Source organism: Petaurus breviceps, unplaced genomic scaffold (genome assembly GCF_028583685.1).
Source record: "Petaurus breviceps papuanus isolate PSGF00001 unplaced genomic scaffold, PetGlider_PUasm1.0 90823, whole genome shotgun sequence".
Taxonomy (NCBI): Eukaryota; Metazoa; Chordata; class Mammalia; order Diprotodontia; family Petauridae; genus Petaurus; species Petaurus breviceps.
The window spans coordinates 2,774,867-2,797,632 of NW_027187352.1; the positions used below are offsets into that span (position 1 = coordinate 2,774,867).

The window sequence follows — 22,766 nt, forward strand, 5'->3', positions numbered from 1 at the left end:
GGCTCCACTTCCGGCGAAGAAGGGAAGGAAAGGGAAAGGGGCGGGGACAAGATGGCGGCGCCTATGAGGATTCAGAGCGACTGGGCCAAAGCTCTCAGGTGATTTCTCCTCCGGGGCAGGCTCCGCCTTTGCCGAGGGACAGGCCCTATCCTGATTTGTCCTGAAGACTGAGGGAGTAGGGGTCGGCCTGGACCTGGACCGGAGGTGGTGGGTGAGGCTGTGGGCGTGAAAGCCTATCACGCTTGCAGTTCTCCTATCCCACCGGCTTTCTCGTTTCGGCCACGCGGGCCGTGGGCTGGGCCTGGTCCAGTCCTGGGGAGACTGCCCTCACTCAAGCCTGACCTCACGACATCGGGCCGGGCCTGTGTAGTTAGGGCAGAGGCGCTCCCCAGGAGCCTGCTGGGGTTTACTGAGACCATGTTATGCTAGGCTGAGCTCACGTCGCTTCCTGACAGAGAGATTAGGGAAAAGTTGTAGACACAGTATTCTTGAATTTCAGCCAGGTAATTTGACAGGGTCAGGTTGAGAGGTAGTGGTGGTTCAGTGGCTTTGGAGTCAGAACCAAGATTTGAATTACGGCCCTGCTGCTGGTCATTATTGTTATTATTAAGGGCGGAGGAAGATTTAAATGTTAATTTTTATTAATGTCTTCCTTTCCCTTAATTTTCAAATATGTACCACCCCCCCTTTTTCCCCACTGAGCCATCCCTTGTAACAAAGATTACAAAAAGGAAAAAGCAGATACCATCAATCAAGTGCGACTGTGTATAACAGTTCCCTGCACTTTATTCGTTGTAAGACCCTGAGCGCTTTTATCTCCCCAGTCTCAAATTTACATCTCCATCAAGACCACCGGCCCTGCAGTCAGGAGGACCCGAGTTCAAATTCCGACCTCAAGACACTTGACACATTTACTAGCTGTGTGACCTTGGGCAAGTCACTTAACCCCAATTGCCTTGACTTTCCCCCTCCCCCACAAAAAATCCTTGTACTCTTTCTTACAGAATTGTGAAGAAAGTGCTTTTGTAAACCATTTTGTGAATTAATTCACAAGGCACAATAAAATTTTGATTGATTCAACATATTTACTCTATGTTAGATGCAGAGGATACAAAGACAAAACTGAAGCAACTCTTGCCCTAAGGGAACTTAAAATTCTGTTCAGTAGAGACAACAGTTCATTTGAAAAAGACTTAGGAATTCTAGTTTGTAAGTTCAGTATGCTTTAACAGTGGCAGCCAAAAATGCTAAGACAATCTTAGACCTTCTAAATAAGAAGCACAGTGTCTAGTGTGATGGCGGAAAGTGAGAATCTTGCTGTCCTATACCCAGGTCATCATGTCCAACTATTGTGTTTAGTTCTGGGTAACACATTTTAGGAGCAACTTTGGTAAGCTGTGTAGTGTACCCAGAGGAGGGTGATTTGGATAACCAGAGACTTGCAGACCATGCCATTCAAGGATTGGTTGAAAGAACCTGGCAATCAGCCAACATTTATTAAGTGTCAGTTACATGCTACGTACAAAGACAACCCTGAGACAGAGATGGCCCGCATGTGTGTATATACATAGGGATGGAGAACTCTGAAATCTAGAACTAGAACTCCGAAATTGTTGGCATGAGGAGCTCCTGGTGAGGACACTCCAGTGCAGGTCAGCACTTTCACTGTCATTTACAGTTTTAGAGAACTGTCCAGAGCACTGAGAGGTTAAGTGACTCACCCTGGGTCACAAAGGCAGCATGTGCCAGAGGTGAGCCTTGAATCCAGGCCTGGCTCTCTAGCCACTACACCAGAGGTGTCAAATATGTACAACATTCTCTACTGTGGTTGGAACCAGTTAAAATATAATTGGGAAATAGTTGACAAAATAAATAAAAATGCAATAAAATAGAGATAATATGTCTGGGTTTCTAAGTTGTTATGTAGCCTGCAGGGATTCTTATAATGGTTAAATGGCTGTTTCTGTTTAACACCCCTTCACCACACAACAGCTACCTCTCTTCACATGCATAGGTATAAACAAACATATAGAAAGTAACCTTTGAGAAGAGTGCCTAGCAGCTGCAGGGACCAGGAAAGGCCTTATCAGAGGTAGTGCCTTTTTTTTGTATCCCTAGCACTTAGCACAGTCTCTGGCACAAGTGGGCATTACATAGATGTTGATTGATTTATGGAAGAGTTGGAGATGAGTGAATTCCATGCCAGTTCCAAGGCAAAGATAATGGATATGAAGGGCCCTGTGTGAGAAACAGAAAGAAAATCAGTTTGACTGGACTGTTGAATGTGGAAGGACTGGAAATAAGGAATTTATCAGTTGGGGTGGTGGCTTGTGCAGAGCAATCCTTTAGGAAAATCACCTTGTGGAGGCTGGATTAGAGTGGGAAGAGACTCGAGGCTGAGAGAACACTTAGGAGGCAATTGCAGTAGTTCAAGTGAGATGATGAGGGCCAACTAAGGTTGGTGAGTGTATGAGTGGAGAGAGGGAGATAGAGGAAAGATGGTGTGGAAGTAGAATCTGCAGAACTTGACAAACTGATTGGATTATGTGGGTAAGGGAGAGTGAGGAGTCAGTACAACCTTTTGAACCTCTCTGTTTAGCTTAGATAAGAATTAGTTAAGGATAGTTCTCTTTAGGTGTTTGGAGAGTCTTTAAAGTCCTTAAACAAGAACTAGATTTGTTTTGTTTAGTTTTGAAGTCCAGTAGATATTTTTCAGCTGTGTGTGAGTAGGGTTTTTTCCCCCCAGAAGAGTTGTCCAGGTAATAAAACAGTTGCCTTCTGAGAAAGTAAACTCATTATCAAGAAGAGGTTAGGTGACTCATTCTCTGTAATGCCATAGAGAGGATCCAGTTTGATTAGACTCCCTGCTAGGCTGTGTGGGCTATATACAAAGATGAAATGAGGCATTATCTTTATTGCCAGGAAGCTTACTATCTATTAACTGGAAATAAGATTTACTCCCATAACTAATATAAATTAGAGTATGATAATATATGACAAGTAATTTGCTCTTGATATATCTGAGGATATGATATAATCAGTTCTTCATGGGAGGAAATCAGGGAATGCTTTCTTTGAGATTCTATGATTCTTCTACCTCTTCCCCTGATACTGCACCCCCTTAATACTAAGCTAATTAGGCTACTATGTCTCTTCACAGGAGGAATGAAGGAGAAGCCTGGCTGAGCTGTCACCCCCCAGGTAATGATTATGAATCTTCTCAGCATCACCCTTCCCTCAAATAGCAAGATAATCTAATTCTCAAATGCAACCACTTAGCTCTCCCCAGAACCCCTAACAAATTCCTCCCCCTTGTTATTGTTGTTGAATTTCTCAGAGGCTCCCCAACTGCCCTTAGTTGCCCGGGTATGATGGTATCCAATTTCCCCTACTGGACATCCTGCCATATCCCAACACTGGCTCCTTTTCAAGGCCACTGACTGATTCAAAGAGATGTTGTTACTTGTGCTTTTTTATGAGCCCATAAGCTTTATTTTTCTTTTTAAAAAATGTTTTGTTGATGCTTTTTTTTAACCTCACTTATATCCTAGTAACTTCTCTAACCACCAGAGTAGAATCTTTCTTTGTAACAAAGTGCAATAGTTTTTGTTTGTTTTTTTTGTAGGGGGGAAAGGAGGACAGTTGGGGTTAAATGACTTGTCCAAGGTCACACAGTTAAGTGTTAAGTGTCTGTGGTCAGATTTGAACTCAGGTCCTCCTGACTCCAGGGCCAGTGCTTTGTTCACTGTGCCACCTAGCCGCCCCCCAAATGAAACAGTTAAGCAGAAACAAACTTATCACAGTGATGTCTGATAAAGTGCGCTTTACTTCTTTATCCTTTGTCCCTTTCTTTTCTATTAACAAAAAAGCTCATATGTTTTAGATAGTCCTATGACTTCAACTAAAACCTTTTTAGAGTGATCTCCAAATCTGTATTTCTAGTTCTCATTCTCTGCAGCTCCAGTGTCAGATTGCCAGCTGCCTTTTGGATAGTTCCATTTGAATGTCTTGAGGCCATTGTCTTGAGCTCAACATATCTAAAATTTAGCTCATCATATTGCTATCTTTCCTGGCTTCCTATTTCTATTAATAGTATCACCATTCTTCTAGAGTTTCTAGGGCTTGAAAAATTATTTCTCCAAAGTCACATATAAATGTTTGAGCTGGTGGTTAAACCTATATCTTCCCATTACATACCTAGGGTTATTTCCACTGAATCATGCTGCCTTTCAACAAATGTTATTGAATGAACTGTCTTTTACACCTATCTTCATATTTCCATGCCATTTAGACTCTTTGATCTCCTAGTCCTTTGCCTTTGAACCCTGTATCCTGTCTTTCAGAACAAATCCTTCCCTGCCTTTCCAGATGTCAAGATTGAACTTTCAGAGTCAGACATGCTCAATCCTAATATTTTGAGAAACCTTTTATTTATTTTGTGTTGTAGGGAAACCGACTTTATATGGCAGATTGATTTGCCAAGGAGTTGATTCCAGTGGAATCCCAGAGATCACAGCTTCGGAAGGATTTGTTGTGAATGAAATTACTAAGGTAGGCTTTTGCTCCTTCTAGTACTTGTGATATCTTTGATTGTAGTTCCTTATATGTACACTCTTTCAGGTTATTGCATTTGTTTTGTCTGTACCATAACCAGGTAGTTTCTCAAGTTATGCTTCATTTATTTGAATAATTTGATTGCTTTTTTTTTTCCTTCTGTGATTACATATCCCTTTAGATTTTGTTAGAATAATCAGATTTTATTTAGAATCAGTAATGAGTGTGAAGTGGAGAATGAGACATGTAGCTTTTCTTTCATTACTAGTGTTTGCAGCTGGTGGGTGACTAGACTGGGTACTGGAGAAGCCTTCAGATGAAATCATGCATTCTGTGGTTTGGTTGGTCTTGAGTGAATTTAGAGACCGGAAACTAGGGTTCAATTTCTGTTCTACTGCCATCTGTGTGACCTTGGATAAGTCCTTTCATCTAATCTAACTCTCAGTTTCTATAAAATTAGATGATTCTAAAGTCTTTTTCAGTACTGATATTCTGATCTTTTTGGTACTCTGATTATCTGAACACGAATAAAAACAGATTAGACAAAAGAAGGACAAAGCCCCCTTAGGCTATAGTACACTTTTGTCTGCTTGGCATGAATCCATATCAAGGGCAAGCTGTTGGTTCCACTGTCTTTGCATTTTGGCAGAGGGGCCTAGCCTTTGCTGCATCCAAGTCCTATATTCATATTTCACTCGAAATCACTTGGAAGGATAGATGGGTTTCCAATATAGCAGATAGTCCTGCATGCCAATGAAGATAATGGTGGTAGAGAGAAGAGGAAGATGAATGGACAAGTGTGACAGGACCTTCCCACCTCCTGGATCTGCCATGCCTGACTAACATGTAAGAATAGATTAATTATATTGTCCCATAGTTCTCTTTTCTTATAACCAGATTCATAGAAGAATCCATGTACACTGCCTTTCCTCCTTATTTGCTCTTATTCCTCACTTCTTCCCTTCTAAATCTCTTGCATTCTGGCTTCTAATCTTACTGAACTTAAGTGAAACTATAGATATTGTTTACCCTGACAGAATAGAAGTTTTTTGAGAGCAAAGACTGTTTTGTTTTTGCACTTGTATCTCTAGTAGAGTTCACAGTACCTGGCACACAGGAGGTTCTTAATGTTTGTTGATTGATTACCAAGGACCTCCTCATTGCTAAATTCTTTTCTTAATTGCTAAGTTCTTTTTCAGTTCTCATCTTTCTTAGTCTCTACAGTTTTCCATATGGACCACCCTCTCCTCTTTAATTACTCTCTCCTTCTCCAGCCTTTGTGACACTGTTTTCTTCTTGTCCTTTTCTTATATCTCAATCTAAGCATTTCCATGTAGGTAGTCTCCCTTGCTGGATCATTCACCATGTTCTACCCTGTAACCACGAATGTTCACAATACTCTGTCCTGGCCCATCTTCTCTCTCTCTCTCTCTCTCTCTCTCTCTCTTTGTCCCCCTCTCCCTCCCTCTCTCCCTCCCTCTCTCCCTCCCTCCCCCCCCCCCCCTCTCTCTCTCAAAAATGACTTTCTGAGAATCATACAGCTAGAATGTGACAGGGGCAGAACTTGAACCCAGGTCTTCCTGACTCACAGACTAACTATCCACTGTATCTTGCAGTCATTCTTCACTTTTGACTCTGTCTTCAAAGATGCTTCCCAGATTTACCTTATAGCACTCATCTCTCCTGAGATCCAGTACCACATTTTACCAGATTTCTGTTAGGCAGCTTCAAGTAGGTACGTTGTAGGCATCTTAAATTCAATTTGTCCAAAAACAGAATTTGTTAGCTTCCCATCCTAAACCTATCTCCCCTCCAGACTTCCCTTCCCTCCATCCTTCCAGGCTTCTAGATTTATAATCTTGAGTTATCTTCATCTCATCTTCCTTCCCATTTCCCATTCTCCCATACCCAGTCGGATGACAATTCTTGCCAATTTTACCTCCACAACATTCCATTATGTAAAGAAAATGAAATAAATCTTTTGAATCATGCATGTGCTCGTGCACACACACACGCACACACACACACACTATTATAGTTCAGGCCTTCATCACTTCTAGATGAGCTCTGAGGACCCTTCCACTGTTAAATCCTGTGACTTTTAATAAAATCATTTTGCTTTACAATGATGAAAAGATGGAGATGCTAGGACTTTCATCTAGTGGAGTTATTGGGTATAGACCAAACTTGTGACAGTTTTGGAAAATCTTCATTGGAAATTTTATAATATAATGTACTGCAAAATTTCCTTTAGTTGGTGAAATATGTGATGTGTTTTAGCTGTCAGGATATACTTGCAGTAACTTAATGAAGTAGGCTAGTAGTGTTACAATTTCTATTTTTGGTTTTCACCAAAATTATTAATTTAATCTCATTCATGGTTACTTTTAGAGCCCTGCCCCTGGGTTTTATAGTATCAGTTATCTTGCTTAGGCCTTTTTTAATGAAGGGAAATGAGGGGGGGTTCAAAGATAATGATTTGAGATCTATGTGAGGCTTTAAATTTTATAAAGCCTTTGAGCAGGTAGAGGCATTTAAGATGAACCTGAGGCGAGAAGGCCAGGGCCAGAGGTGAAAAGAAGCTCAGAGTAGGAAGACAGTTGAAGGGGAGGATGAGCCCAGGGAGGGGATCAGGTGAGAATTTATACATCTGAGGAAAACATTAGGAAATGCTTGGAGCAGGGGATCAGATAAGGAAGTCTTCTGGGATGATTGTTGCTTTTGCTCAGACTAGTCTCCAGGCTTGAAAGAAACTCTGCCACCAGCTTTCCTACTTCCCTGCCAATCTATAAGTACTGAGGCTCCCTCCTTCTTCCAAGACCCAACTCAGGTGCCATCTTCTCTGGGAAATCTTCCTTTCAGCTGAATATTAATCCTCGGATTTCTCACACATTTTGTTTGGATCTCTCCTTTGCATTTGTGGGATTTAGATCTAGTTTGCACCTCAGAGATACCCTCTCAGCCAACCTGCTTATTTTGCAGATGAAAACACAAAAATATAAAGAGGGACTTGCTCATAGTAATACTGAAGTCCTAAGTAGCAGAGCCAGGATTTGACCATATGTCCTCTGACTCAGGCCACATCCTGGCAGGATCGTAGCTGTTTATGTATGTGTCGGTTGAAGGTCGCCCCTCCCCCATCCCCCGTTCTCTCCTTATGTCTACCAGCTATTTGTAAGCTACTTGAGTGTAATGTCTATATTTGATATAATCTTTCAATCTCCAATGCCATGTACATGATAAACATTTTATAAGTGTGTTTCTTTTTGTGGAGAGTAGTTGGGGTTAAGTGACTTGCCCAAGGTCACACAGCTAGTTTTTGTGTTAAGTGTCTGAGGCTGGATTTGAATTCAGGTCCTCCTTACTCCAGGGCCGCTGCTCTATTCGCTTCGCCACCTAAACACCCGATAAGTGTTTCTTTTTAAAGGTGATTCTTCCATTTTTTTTAACATCTGTAAATTGGGAAGTATTAAACTTACCCCTGAGGATTAATGAGATTGTGCTTGTTAACACTCATTGTTTGCCACTAGATCAGCTATAACAGTGTTTGGGGAGGATAATTGCATCTTTATCATGCCAAACTGATCTAGCAGCCCTATGCTGTGGTGAAAAATGTGATAAACTATGATGAGAGATTGCCAAGTGTGAGTGGGGGGGGGGGCATGTGTATGCTTGTATTTATGGGGCAAGGAGGAAGGAATGGAATGTGGAGACCCTAAAGAGGCAAATTTTCCTATGAATAACCATCTAAATATTTTGTTAATCTACTGACAGAACTCTGTTTTCCCTTCCCCTTTAGAAAAGCATTCACATTTCATGTCCAAAGGAGAATGCATCTTCCAAATTCTTGGCACCATATACCAGCTTTTCCAGAATTCATACAAAGAGTGTAAGTATTTGACTGAAGAGAAGAATATGTAGGTACTAGAAATTTTCATATTTACTAGTAAGGTGGTATAAATGTATTTCTAATTACTGAAAACTGATTCCTTTGTCTTATAAAATGAAGCTGTTGATGGAAATAGAACATGCTGGAGGAGAAGGAGTTCTGACTTAGGAGTCAGGAGACCTGGACTTCCGTTCTGATTTTGCTACGTATAAGCTGTCTCCCTGGGGCTCATCTCACTTCTCAGTGGCTTGTTTCTAAAATGAGGGGTTTGGACTAAATGACTTTCTTTCTTGTAGCTCTAAATTCTGTGATCCTAGGTGACTTGCTCTGCTATTTTCTGTGTTAAATGCCACATGATACTAAGGTCCCAAGCTGCCCCAGGCCAGATAATAGTAATGAGAAGTAGTTTTGGCTGATATGACTGAGGATTGTCTGGATCTGATTTCACAAATATCATCATTGCCTACTTTGAGCAGCCCAGTTATAAACCCTGACCAAGGCTTATATCCTGCCATGCCACCATGATGCAGGGAAGGAGTTGCTTAATTAAGGTCATCTGGAACACGGGTGGGTGAAAGCATTGACCATAAAACTTGGAACAATTGCTGTGACTGCCCAGAGACAACAATGGCATTTGTCAAGTGGACAACATCCTTTTCATCTTCACCTTGGGCTAGTAATGCCTCACCAAACTGTATCTCTTCAAGGAAGAACTTCTGAAAAACTTCTGCATCTTTGAGGTCAGGTAACTTGGAATATTCTGCTCTCTCTTTAGTGAACTTCTGTTTCTTTCTTCACTCATGGAGCCTATTCTTGAATTTAGGGTCCCTCTTTCATCTCTTGTGGTCAAAGTACATTAGGTGATGAAAAAGGTTCCACACGTGCCAGCAGCAATCATACCACTTGGGTCCACCATGTTTCTGGCTGCTGTTCACAGTGGTGTAGTACTATCCCCTGCTGACCCGAAGCCAGGCTGGATAGTATTTCTTGAGAGTGTTCAGTATCATTCTATTTTACTCATATTTCCAGCCTCAGTTCCTGTTTTGGGTCTTTGTTCTAAGACTGAGCTGTCTCTTTCCTTCACTCTTGGAGAGGGTAGTCCTTGTTTAGTCCTAACTCTCTTTTCCTGGACTCCTCTTGCTACCTTCTGCCCTCACTGGTGTGTGTGTGCTCAGAGCCATTGTGGGTTTCAAGCTAATGTGTATCATTCCAGGTCAGAACACTGCAGTCTTCATGCTAACCAGATATATTATGGGATCAGAGCTCTGTCCTTTCATAGTCTGAACTCTCTCGGCTTCAAGTCCATACTCAAAAATCTGGGTTTCCAATGCACCTATGGATTCCATCAGATCCTTTGGGCTTCCACAAGCCAGGGTTCAGGTGCTGATAGGCTTCTAGCCTGTTTATGTACACATATGCTGGTTTCCATTGTGATACCACCTTACCAGTGCTTCCTCCTGTCTTTTTGTGTAGTCTGAAGCTGGTTGAAGGAATTTGTTTCTCTTTGTATTTCTTAATTTTCTGATCTGGTGCCGTTCTCTTTATGTAAGAGAGCTAGGCCCCCCTAGGACCTTTCATATTGGCATCTTAACCAGAAGGCTTCTTTTCTTCTGACTCAGATTCTTTTTTTTTTTTTCATTTTGGAGGGGGGAAGGCAGGGCATTTGGGATTAAGTGACTTGCTGTATCAGCAATGCCATATTCACAATGCCTATGGAAATTACAGATATGCTGATATAATTATCCATCACAAAATACATCAGGCTTGCCATATGGGGGAATAAGCTAGAAAATTTATTAAAATACCAAAAGACTGAGTCCCAAAACCAGAAAGTGAAAGCCATTAGAGTAGTTATGAAATTGGCACAGGTAGATAAAGTAGAAAGCACCCACACTCTCAAGCCTTTGAAGCAGAACAGGCTACCTCAGGCAAAGGTCCTCCTCTCCCCACTCACAGCAACCACCCAGCGTCCAGGAAGCGTGCTCCCAACAGCTCTGGCCCCTGGCAGTCCTCAGCAGGAGTCCTTAGCAGAAATTCTGGCTGACTCAAAAAGGGCTTCGCGCTGCTGACGCCGCTGCCTCTGCTGCTGCTGCCGCCGTCCTGCTAGCCACTGCAGGAACTCTAGTTTGGCTTCCGCTTCTTCTTGCTCCTCCCCTTCCTGCTACGTCAGCAAATCCAATGGGGCAAGGAAGATCTTTAAATCCCATAATCCTTACTCTTGCCCAAGGTCACATGACTAGTAAGTGTTAAGTATCTGAGGCAGGATTTGAACTCAGGTCCTTCTGACTCCAGGGCTGATGCTTTCTCCACTGTGCCACCTAGCTGCCCCAAGGCTTCTTTTCTTAATTTCTTTGAATGTGTCATTTATCCATTTGTGCATGTCTCCTGGGATATCTTGTATGGTTTCTGGTTCCATTCTCAATGTTCCTGGTACTTGTTGATTTGGTTACTCCTTAGCATTTTTGGATTGTGTAGGAACTTGGGCAGGGGTGGGGAACTTGCATTTAGGTGGGAAGTGTGAAAGGTAGTAAAGGGTTAAGTTTCCACAGGACTGCCAAAAGAACTGCTGAAGTAGATAAAAATAAGGTTAGCGGACCAGACAGTGGCCTTGGGAGAGTCAGGTTCCCATAGAATTGTTAGACATCACTAAAGTAAAATAAAAAGAAGCTAGCAAACAGCAGGTGGGTCCAACAAATTAGAAAGCAGACAGCCCAGATGCAGACAGATCTAGGTTAAACTGGTGAGGGGTCAGTATTCCAGGGTTATTACTGTCCTAGCTTCATGAACCTCATGTATCTGACACACCCCAGCATAGAATTAGAACCTCGTTAGCAATAATAATGGAAGAGGTGTACCCAGAAGAGAAGGAACCAATCCATCCTCTTTGGGAAGTATCTGCACAGAACTAATGCATAAAACTTGCTTCACTTTTTTATCCCTCACTCTTCTTTCCAAAAGAAGGGTGGAGTCCACTTCTGGCCAGAAGTATTCAATTCCTCTGGATTTCTCCTCAATAAACTTCTTTTGATATCCAGATTTTTGGTATCAGTTGTGTTTGTGTTTCCAATGGGAGGTTGTAATGCTCTTACACTAACATCTTGGTTCAGTCTGGAACTTGTATCTCAAATAACTGTAGTTCTTGGTTCTTGTGTCTCTTTCTTCACTTGGCAAGGAAATCAAGTTGTTTTCTTCTTGTGGGAGTTTCTGAGCCCTTTTCATCTCTTTATTGAAGTAGTTGTTTTACATTAATTAAACAACTCTAAGAAATGATGATAATCAGAGCCAGTGTTTGCTTTTATCCATTTCCCGTTTTTCAGACTCAACAGTGTGTTTCAAACAATCAGGTTAGATAGAGTTGTAATTGCAAACAATTTTGTCTTATTGCTACCCTTTGGATTTTTTCCTTTGCATTAATTAGGCACTAATCTGACTCTACACATCTGATTCTGAAATGATTCCCTTATCAGTAGCCAATCTACTAAGTGCAAACTAAACATCCACATTTTGTTGTACATCTGTGGCCTGATCTGAAGTTGTCTTCTCAACTATAATTCTGCCCTCCATCCCCTCCACCTTAGGCACTCATATCATTATCCCTGATTTACAGATGATAAAATTGAAGCTCAAAGAGATTAAGTGACTCACACTTGTGACATGGCCAGTAAGGGCCTGAAGTGATAGATGACCTCTGGTTTCTTTCAAGTCTATACTGGTTATCTTTACATGCTTCCTTTCAATTTGGGCCTCCTCAGCTCTTTTAATTTTTTCTAATTTTTTTTTAATTTTTTGCTTTTTGGAGGGGGGAGGGCAGGGCAATTGGGGTTAAGTGACTTGCCCAAGGTCACACAGCTAGTAAGTGTTAAATGGATGAGGTAGGATTTGAACTCAGGTCCTCCTGACTCCAGGGCCGGTGCTCTATTCACTTCGACACCTAGCTACCCCCTCATCAGCTCTTTTCATTCTCACATCTGGCTGATTCACTCAACTGAAAGTGCTCTCTCCAAAGGTTTTGGTAATCTCTTAATGCCAAATCTAAAAGACTTTTCTCAATCCTCATCCTTCTTGACTAATTTGTTGCATTTGACACTGATGACCATTGTTCCTCTTGGATGTTCTCATTTCTGTGTTTTTGTGGCACTACTCTGCTGATTCTCCTATCAGTCTGACTCTGCTTTCTCTGTTTCCTTTGCTGGCTCATTATGTCTTTGTGTTCTGTCCTATGCTCACTCTCTCTATTTTCTCTCTCTCTGTAATCTAATCATTTCCCACAGGCTTAGCCTTCTTTGTGCAGATGAATCACAGTTCTATATATTTAGTCCTAGTCTCACCCTTGAACTTCAGTCTCACATCACCAATTGTCCATTAGACTTTTCAAATGGGATAGCTGAGATACATCTCAAACTCAGCAAGTCCAAAAATGAACATATCTTTTTCATCAAACTCTCCTTTCTTTAGACTTCATCATTTCTATTCAAGGCACCACTGTCATTCCATTGTCTCAGGCTGTTAATCTCAAATTACCTCAGTTCATCCTCCTTCACCCCGAACATTAATCATTTGCCAAATACTGCCTTTTATACCTCCATAGCCTCTAGAATCTGATCCTTCCTTTCTCCTTACACAGCTATCACCTTTAATTCAGGTCTTCATCACCTCTTGCCTTGAAGGTTTCTTTTTCTCAAGTTTTCCCCCACTCTAGTCCTTCCTCTGCCAGAGTGATTTTCCTTAAAAACAGATTTGACCAGATGACTCCTTATTGCCTTTAGGAAAAAATATAAACTTTCTCTAACTTTTTAAAGCCATTCAGAACCTAACATCATCCTATCCTTTTTTTTTTTTTTCTTTCTGGGGGGGGAAGGCAGGGCAATTGGGGTTAAGTGACTTGCCCAAGGTCACACGGCTAATAAGTGTTAAGAGTCTGAGGTCACATTTGAACTCAGGTCCTCCTGACTCCAGGGCGGGTGCTCTATTCACTGCACCACCTAGGTGCCCCCATCATCCTATCTTTTTAGCCTCATTAAATATTACTCCCTTTGATAGAAGTTTGGTGAGTGTTTCTTTAAAAGATTGAAATGTATCCTCAAGACTGACTAAGAGGGCTTGGGCTGTTGACATCCAATTTTTGTTAACAAGCCAATTGTCTATACTATCCTGCATCTGGTACAATGGACCATTTAGTGGGAGGTCTTTTAATTAAAATTGTATTGAGCAATTCTCAAGCATTCTAGAAGATAAAAACACACAAACACTGTAGACAAGAAGGCTGAAAAAAAAATCAGTCAGCAAGGGAACCCTGAGGTCTTGGGAGCTTCCTGCCAATATCTCAAAAACTACTTCTATAATCCCCTTGCCTAATGGTCCCCAGCTGGGTTCTAGATCAATCCATCTAGGGGTAAAATTAACCTCCATCTGCCCTAATTCCACACAATAACTTACTTCCTTGTAACAATCCTTGCTACTATTAGGGGATAAACAGGTTGGGGTAGGTTCTAGCCAGTAGGGCAGAGCAGAAGTAGGGCCAGCAACATGGGGTAGGGTCCTTTTTGCTGTTTTGATGGTTCCCTCTTAGATTTGTTATTCGAAGGTGGACTGTTGTGCTATTAAGTTAACTTTTGTGAACCTGGCAGGACTCCTGCCTTTGTTATTGGTGACCAGGGGTTGGGGGAAGAGTGTTGTGGACCAGAAACCGGAGAAGTGTGAATTAACTCTCAACCTTCCCACAACATGAGTTACATTGTGTTACAAGCAAGAAAGTTATGATACAGACCTGGGGCATTTGTTTTAATCTTGCATGTGGCTGGATTGATTTAGGACCCAGCTGGAGGCCCTTGGGCAAGATGAGTATAAAGTAATTTTTGAGATTTTGGCAGAAAGCTCCTAAGACCCTAGGGATCCTCTTGGCTGATGGCTTTTTTAACCTCTGTGTTTGAGGTTTAATCCTCTGAACTGTTTTTAAACTGCCTTGAGAATTGCTTCCACCTGAGGGTACAGGAATATTATTTTAGTAAAAGGATTCTTTGTTTTTTAAACCTTCAGGCTTTAAGGGGTCACTTGTCCCTGATGCAGCATAGAAACCCCTAAAATTCCCTCTTCTATATTCCGTATTCCAGCCAAACTGGGCTTCTCTCTATTCTTCACATGAAACCCCATCACTCATCTCAGTGCCTTTGCACTAGCCATGCCCCATGCCCGGAATGTCTTCCCTCTTCACCTTTGTCTCATAGAATTCACTTCTCCCTTCAAGATGCAGTTCAGGCATCAGTATCTCCATGAAGCCTTTCCTGATTTCTCCTGAAAGAGAAAGACTAATGTCTTTCCTCCCAGGTTAACTTGTATTAAACTACTTTGTATTTATTTGTAGTCATTCTTTTATATCTATTTATTATATATCCAAATGTCTTCACAGTAGGGATCATATTATTCGTTGTATTTGTAGCCGTCAGGCCTATCCTGATGTCTGGTATATAGAATACACTTAATAAATGCTTGCTGATTCATGAACTCTTTTTACTACACCAGTAGAAAGGTTTTTTTTTTTTAAGGATAAAAGCAGGAGATGAAAGGAGTGACCTAGACATTGGGGACTGGGGGATTCAGCTGAACCAGAGAGTACATGTGCAGATGTGATAGAGTGTCTTTTTTTTTTATTTATTTACCATTAGTTTACAACATTGAGTTCCACAAGTTTTTGAGTTCCAAATTTTCTCCCCCTCCTGCCCCTCATGGTGGCACGGAATCCGACATAGGTTCTACATATATCTTCATATTAAACATTAGTCAAGTTGTAAAGAAGAAATATAACCAATGGGATGAACTATGAGGAAGAAGAAGCAAAACAAAAAAGAAAGAGAGCAAGTAGTTTGCTTCAGTATGCATTCAGACTCCATAATTCTTTCTCTGGACGTGGATAGCCTTTTCCATCATGAGTCCTTTGGAATTGTCTTATAACCTTGCACTGCTGAGGGGAGCCCAGTCTATCAAAGGATAGGATGTGTTTATGCTAAATTTATTTAAATATCCTATCTCTTTGAAAACAGATACTGGGTCATTTGCCATCTTTGTTTCTCTAGCACTGAGTTGTTCAGGAAGGTGGCACATAATGAATGATTGCTAACTGTTTGAAGAGGTGGCACAATCCTCCCAAGCCCCTAGGAGCTGTCTGTGTATAAGGGGTTAGTTAATAAGTGGGGAGAGGAGATGACAGTGGACAGGTGTGTGATTGGCTTGATACAGCTTTGGGAAATGTTAAAAAACCAAGGAAGACAGTGTCCTGTGTAATGTGCAAAGGAACTCATTAAAGTTTGTAACCTGAGGTGTTTTGACCCTGAACAGATAACATGCCTAGACATTTCTAGTGGAGGAGGCCTTGGAGTATCCACCAGCACTGATGGGACCATGAAAATCTGGCAGGCATCTAATGGAGAGCTCAGAGTAAGTGAATGGAGGGATTTGGGGGTTCGAGTAGTTTGAGAACCAGCTATTTATTGTTGCTGTTAGTAGTGGCAGCAGGACAGGGAAGTAGGTAATGCAAATGTTATTATCCCCATTTTATAGATTAGGAAATGGAGTCTCAGAGAAGTTAAAGCATTTGCTCAGGGCTCTGTATCCATTCATTGTTAGCTCCAGAATACAACCTCACATATTCTGTCTCCCACTCTAGCCTTCTTTCAATTATAACATATTCTGTCTCAAAGAATTTCATTGGAGTCTTCTTTCTCATTTATTAGACTGAAGAGCTTCTTAATGGGCATTTTATGGTCCATCAGACATGAAACAGGTTATGAGAATGCAGGAGCAGGACTAGAAAATGAGTAAATGAACATCCTCATGGCTGTTGGGTTTTATCTTTTACCTTTTATCTGTTGGGTTTTTTTGACCACTGTACTGCTCTGGCCATATCACATGCTCTGAAGCCAAGCTTGCCTTCCTGAGAGTATCTGGTTAAAAGGAATCCCAAGTCCCAACAGCTCTTTACCCTTAGAATCAGTCTTGGAGGTAGCTTTAATATTATGATTCCTGCTTTAGTACTTCAAGGGTGCCTAATTCCATCAGTCTGAATATTCCTTCCTTCAGAGCAGATTGAAGTAATTCTTTGACTTAGTTAGCAAATTGACCTTAAAAAATTCATTACCCTATGCTTTACCTGGTGAAGAGTCTCTTCAAACTTAGCTAAGCAGGTCCTGAGATGGCACATAGACTGTTGCTGGGCCTGTCCTTTCTTGCTTGGTGGGACATGCTAGAACTTGCACTATGCTCACAGAACCTTTGTGAATCTCTCAGGTTGTGCAAAGAGGACTCAAATGGAAGCACATCAAGATAAAAAATTAAAATTGATGACATCCAGTATCAAAGACCGAGAAAGCAAGCTATCTGCCCCTTCCATACACATGGTTTAGAAAGACAACCAAAGATCCCTCAGATATCCAGAATGTAATGCCTTCCCTTCTTCAATGGGTCTGTTATTTTTATTCCCATATAGATACTGGGGGTAAGAAAATCCTAAAGGATAGACAAGAGAACTAGCATGTCATTTTCTTTTGTTTTCCCAGAGAGTACTGGAAGGACATGTATTTGATGTGAATTGTTGCAGGTTTTTCCCATCAGGCCTTGTGGTTCTGAGTGGGGGAATGGATGCACAGGTGAAGATTTGGTCAGCAGAGGATGCCAACTGCGTGGTGACCTTCATTGGTCACAAAGGAGGTATGATGGGTGGTTCTTCCAGATGCTTCACTTAGGGCCCCCAGAAACACAGAAAGATATAGGAACAATTATTCTCTTTTGCCCTGAAACAAAAATAATCTCTGATGGAGTGGGAACAGGCTGTGCTTTGCAGTAGGAAGTCCTACGTTTAAATCATGGCTCTGCTATTCATTACTTGTGTGAGCATAAATAGGTTCTTTTTGCTTTCTGGGCCAAAGTTTCTTTGTTTATTGAGGGGGAGGGTAATTTATGATCCTTTTATTTGTGTTTTTAGTAATAAAATATATTTATATAGGGTCTTTGCAGAGAACTGCCCAGTATATACAAATATTAAATCTCTCTTAGACATGTGGCAACCTGGATTTATGCACATCCTCTTTCTGCAACACTGAGGCCTCTTAAGTAGTACTGGGAGCAGACTGAGCATCTTGACCTGCTTTCCAGGTTAATTTTCTATACCTCAGATTATAATATTAAAATGTATATTATTGAATACATGTAAATCCATGCAGAGAGGTTGTTAGTAATTCAAACTGATGTAAAAAATATACTGTAATAAATTTGGGAAACCATTACATAACTAAAACACAGAAGGATTTTCTCAAAAGAAAATATTTTAGTTGGGACAGCACTCTAGAAAAGACATTCTAAGCAACTGGTCAGTTTAATATGTAAATGTAATGGCAGTAACCAGTGCTCAAATAATGTACTGTATAGGAGACAAAACCAAAAGGAATCTAAGTGATAAAAATGTGAAAGACTAAACTTGCTTTTAAAAAGCACTATTCTTAGTTTATCAAAGAAATATGCATTTCAGAAAATTTATAGAAATATATTTTATGAAACTATATGTAGGAAAAACAAACTTTGGGTAGGTTGACCTTTTTTGTTTGCTTTATACAAAACAAAATACTTTGTAGTCAGTCATTCAATTTTAATTTAAGTATTTACTGTGTGTCAGGCACTGTCTTAGGCCTTGGGAATACAAGAAAGGCAAAAGACTGTTCTTACTCTCAAGTTATAATCAAATGGCAAAAATTATGTACAAGCAAGCTATATATAGAATAAAATGGAGATACTCAATGGAAAGAAGGCCCTAGAATTAAGGTGGATCAAAAAAGATTTCCTGTAGGAGTTGGGCGTTTGGCTGGGATTAAAGGAAGCCAGAATTCCTGGCATTGAGGACACCAGTGAAAATGTCTGGAATTGAGAAATGAATTGTCTTGTGAAAAGAATAACGGTGAGGCCAGTGTCACTGGACCACAAAGTAGATTGAGGGAGCATGAAGTGTGGGAAGACTGGAAAGGTGAGGGGGAGGTAGGTTGTAAAGGGCTTTGAATGTTGAGCAGAGGGTTTATACTTGATCCTAGAGGTGATAGGGAGAAACTGGAATTGATTGATTAGGGGGAAGAGGAGATATGATCAAAACTATGCTTTAGAAAGATACTTTTCAGCTTCTGTTAACATTACAATGAAGATAATTGTTAGTTTACTCCCTTTCCTTGAAGACAGTGTTTCATCCATGAATACAGGAATTTTAGCTGATGCCTCTTAAGGTTTGTTAATGGTCTTTGAGTTACTGCTAAGTTTTTTATGCTGTATGTTAGTATTTTCTAGTACCTGTGGCAAGTGCCTAATCTTTGCCAAATGCTTCTAAGTTAGTCCTTCTTTTCTCTAATTCATTTATTACCTCTGAAATATCTTTTTTGATAACTTGCTCTGGTTTCTGAACAGACAGTTGTAATCTTTTCTACAAGAAAAAAGCATTGTCTTGCAGTATTTAGAAAATTCTGAATACATTGACTAACACCATTCAAATTTCTTCCTCATCCTTGCTGTTCACATAGTCCTGCCTCACCAGGGAGTAAAACAAGCTTTAGAAGATGTTTCCAGTTTGTCAACTCAGAAGGTGTTCAGGTTTCTTGGCCTGTTTGTTGATTGCCCAAGATCCCAAGGAATCTTAAGAGAAGAGGCAGTAGAAAAGAACCCAGCTGCTGCACATCCTTCTCAGGGAAGGTGTTACCTGGGGGCTGCCTTTTCTGTTGAACTAAGCTATCTCTACCAGTTCTACGTCTTATGAGCTGACCTATTAGATTGGGAGTCATTTTGCCAGGGAGTTTGAAATATATGTAATTGACCCCAACGTTCATTTCTCATAAAAGTCCTCCAGACTCCTTGGGAGGATGTAATTAGCAGAGAATATCCTCAGGAAATAATTTACTTCTATGCTAGAGAAAAAGGGGCTTGGCTGTATTTCCTTGCACTAGTTCATTCTCAGGACTAAAAGTATAGTTAAACCTGACATTTTGAATACCAATGCTTGATATGGGTAGGACCTTATCAATAATCAAGTTCAACCACTTCTTTTTACAGATCAGAAAACTAAAGTCCAGAGAGGAAAGAATAACTAGCTAAGCATCTCACAGAGGTTTAGGACAGAACTAGGATGAGGATTCAGGCTTCCTGGCTTCTTGTCCTGTACTCATCTCAGTGCACCATACTGCCTAGGGAATAACTAATTTTCCAAGGAGTAAATGTTTATTCTGTGTGCCTACAGATCTTAATTACCCACAATATACTTTAGTGGATCTCTGATCTCATAGGAGTGCATACAGATTACAGCCCATTCATGACTTTTATGTGATTGATGCTTGTTCGTGTCTTGGCAAAAATCCACTATATAGGAGTCACCCAGCCCACTAGAGATCTTCCATATGTTCTTTTAATATTCACTGGACCACTAGCCCTGCTTCCGGCCTGTGCTATAACTGTCCTCCAAGGGAACAAATCTCATAGAGAGGTGATCTTTCCAACTTGTCCATAGGGGCTGTAGCCTCTCAGCAACCATAGCTCCAGGAAAGATCTCACCACTGTGGTCCTTCGTACCTGCCTTGTCAGATGACTCAGAGTCAGAAACTAATATGTTTTTATCAGTGGGAATGACCTTAAAGAGGATGTTTTACAGCTGTTACCTAGGGACCACTGAGCCTTTCTAGCTAACTCATAGCTGAAATTTCATATTTATTTTATTTTCCCCATTAGGATTGAGCTCCTAAAGAGAAAGGATTCTCTTTCTTTTCTGTTTGTATGCCCAGAACACTAAACCTAGTGCTTTTCACATAGAAAGCACTTTATAACTGCTTTTTCATTCATTCATTCATCTCTCAGAAGAATGCTCCATCTGTCATTCCTTACTCTCACTATGTGACCAGCCCATCCCCTTTTGCACTCCTTTTTGATTGCTGATGTCTTCTAATAGCTGACATTAATGTAGCCCTTGAGAGTTTACAAAGTGTTCCACATATACCCTTCCATTTTAACCTCACAACCATCCTGTGAGCTAAGTACTACAGGTATTATCCCCAATTTAAAGACAAGGAAGTTGAAACTCAGATTGGTTATAACCTCAAGTCTTCCTGATTCCAAGTTCAGCACTATTCTCTATTAGTGCTTACACTCATGTCTTTCTGTTGCCTTTTGGTATATGTACATTGTAGCATTGTACCAACTGATATGCAGTAGAGACAAGTCCCTTTTGCTTAATCTAAGGCTTTGTTTGAAGAAATAATTTAGGAGACTATTAGCCTTTATCAGGGACTGTTAGCACATTATGGGTATGAGAGGACTGCCATACATTTGCTTCTTTCCTCAGAGTTGTTGTCACCACCTTAACATGTTAACTTTCTTTGTCAGATGATACTTTACATTTGACCAGTCTCTGAATTCAAAGCTCTCTTTGTCTATAGGACTCACTTAATAATACATTACCTTGCATTTTTGTGTTTATTGTTGTTTAATTTTTTATGCATTTGTGCCTTGTTTGAAGGAAGATGCATCTTCTTTGAATCACCTTTGGTACCTTACATATTTAATGATGATGATGATGAAACCTATATAATATATAAAATTAACTTGCAGAAAACTTGACTGGTTTTTTTTTTTACATCCTTTTCCTATACCTAATTAATTTGAAATTCCCAAGGACTCTGTTAAAAGGGAAAACAGTTGTTATTATCCATATTTTACAGATAACAAGACTGAGGTTTTAGAGATATTGAATGATCTACAAGATGAACAGCAGCTGAGCATAGTGGATAGTGGTCTAGGCTTAGAGTCTGGAAGATCTGACCAGGGATATATGCTGTCCAGGGATGGGGAACCTGTGGCTTCGAGGTCACATGTATCCCTCTAGGTCCTCAAGTACAGATTTTGAATCCAAACTTCACAGAACAGATCCCCTTAATAAAAGGATTTGTCCTGTAAAACTTGGACTCAATCAAAAGGCTTCACTCAAGGACCTGAAAGGCCATATGTGGCCTGGAGGCCAAAGGTTCCCTACCCCAATCTAGCCTCTCCTTGCCCTTAGGCAACTTTTGAAGCTGTGTGTTGTAAAAAGGACTGATTTTTGGTAGAGAGGGTTTCTTGCACATCAGTCAAATAGAAGTTGGTCCAAATAACAAAAAAGATGATGTGGTTAATAAGGGCCAGAGTTGGGATTAGAATCCAAATTTTCTGATTCCTTGTTTAATAATGTTTTCATTGCATTATGTTGTCTTCTATAGGAGGTGCTCAAAACCTATTTGTTTTCATTTATATCCATATAGCAGTTACAACTTGTACATTTATTGTCTCATTTTATCCTTCTGACACATCAGTGATATAGTATGTAAGCAGATAACATAACCTACAGCCCATAGAATCATGGGATTTGTAGATGGAAGAAACCTGATTTAGTGTACACAGGTACCTAATAAATACTTTGAAAGTAAACTGATTCTTAAGCACACCATTAGATGATAAACAGATTGATACAGCTAAAAATTAGTGTTATAAATTGTTTATTAGTCATTTCCAAAAGTTTAATAGTAGCCTACGGCACCATGAAAGTTCTTTACAATGCTATTTTAATACAAATAGCACTTTAAAACTTTTTTATAAAGCATTTTCTCCTCACAGCATTTCATGAAATAGGTAGTGTGAATATATTTTCATTTGACAAGGGGGGCTATTGTATTACACTGAGGGGGTCAGGTACTATGCTTAGCTTTTGACAAAATGGGTAGGTTTATAGTAATGAAAAAATAGAAAGTATTTTTCACTTCAGCATAGAAAGCACAGTGCACGGATTTATAAATCTTTCATTTTATTTATATTCAATGATACCCACAAGGATACATACCCACAGGCTACTGATCCTGTCTAGGATGAAACAGTGGCTGCCTCTGACTCTCCTTCCAGTCCTCCAATTCGTTTGTTTTAAGTTCTCAAGGGGTGAGGTGAGGAGGCACTTCTCTTGGAGACCCATATCATCCAATGCTGATACAAAATATGAAACACCCATAGCTATGGTACTACTACAAATTCAGGCTAGATATCTGTGGATTTTTACCTGAGGGAACCCTGTGATTCTCATACCTTCATTCTCTCAAAAGATCTGTGCCTTGAAGTCTTTGGTCATGACAGTTGAAGGGGTGAAAAGGGGGCCACAGCTAGTGGCAAGTCTTGCAGGTTAGCAACACAGCATATTTATGGGAGCATCACCCACTTACATGGCCTTGCAAGGGTTCATTTTATTAGGCATATACAGAGGGATTATTATATGGTAGGGACTTGTACAGTGTGA

At 40.5% G+C, this 22,766-nt stretch overlaps 1 protein-coding gene across 2 annotated transcripts in view; it reads left to right on the top strand.

The window, feature by feature from the left end:
* Window positions 1-22,766, top strand: part of PAAF1 (proteasomal ATPase associated factor 1) — a 67,211-nt gene that overhangs the window by 194 nt on the left and 44,251 nt on the right. For both annotated transcript variants that reach the window (XR_011164995.1, XM_069070829.1), the window contains exons 1-6: window positions 1-98; window positions 3,161-3,201; window positions 4,448-4,551; window positions 8,354-8,443; window positions 15,776-15,874; window positions 16,993-17,143. The exon at window positions 1-98 ends at the window's left edge or, in 1 of these variants, runs on beyond it. Coding sequence is in view for 1 of the 2 variants with exons in the window: in XM_069070829.1 (XP_068926930.1) it covers window positions 52-98; window positions 3,161-3,201; window positions 4,448-4,551; window positions 8,354-8,443; window positions 15,776-15,874; window positions 16,993-17,143 (532 nt within the window). In the remaining variant the exon portion in view is untranslated. The remainder of the gene's footprint in view (window positions 99-3,160; window positions 3,202-4,447; window positions 4,552-8,353; window positions 8,444-15,775; window positions 15,875-16,992; window positions 17,144-22,766) is intronic.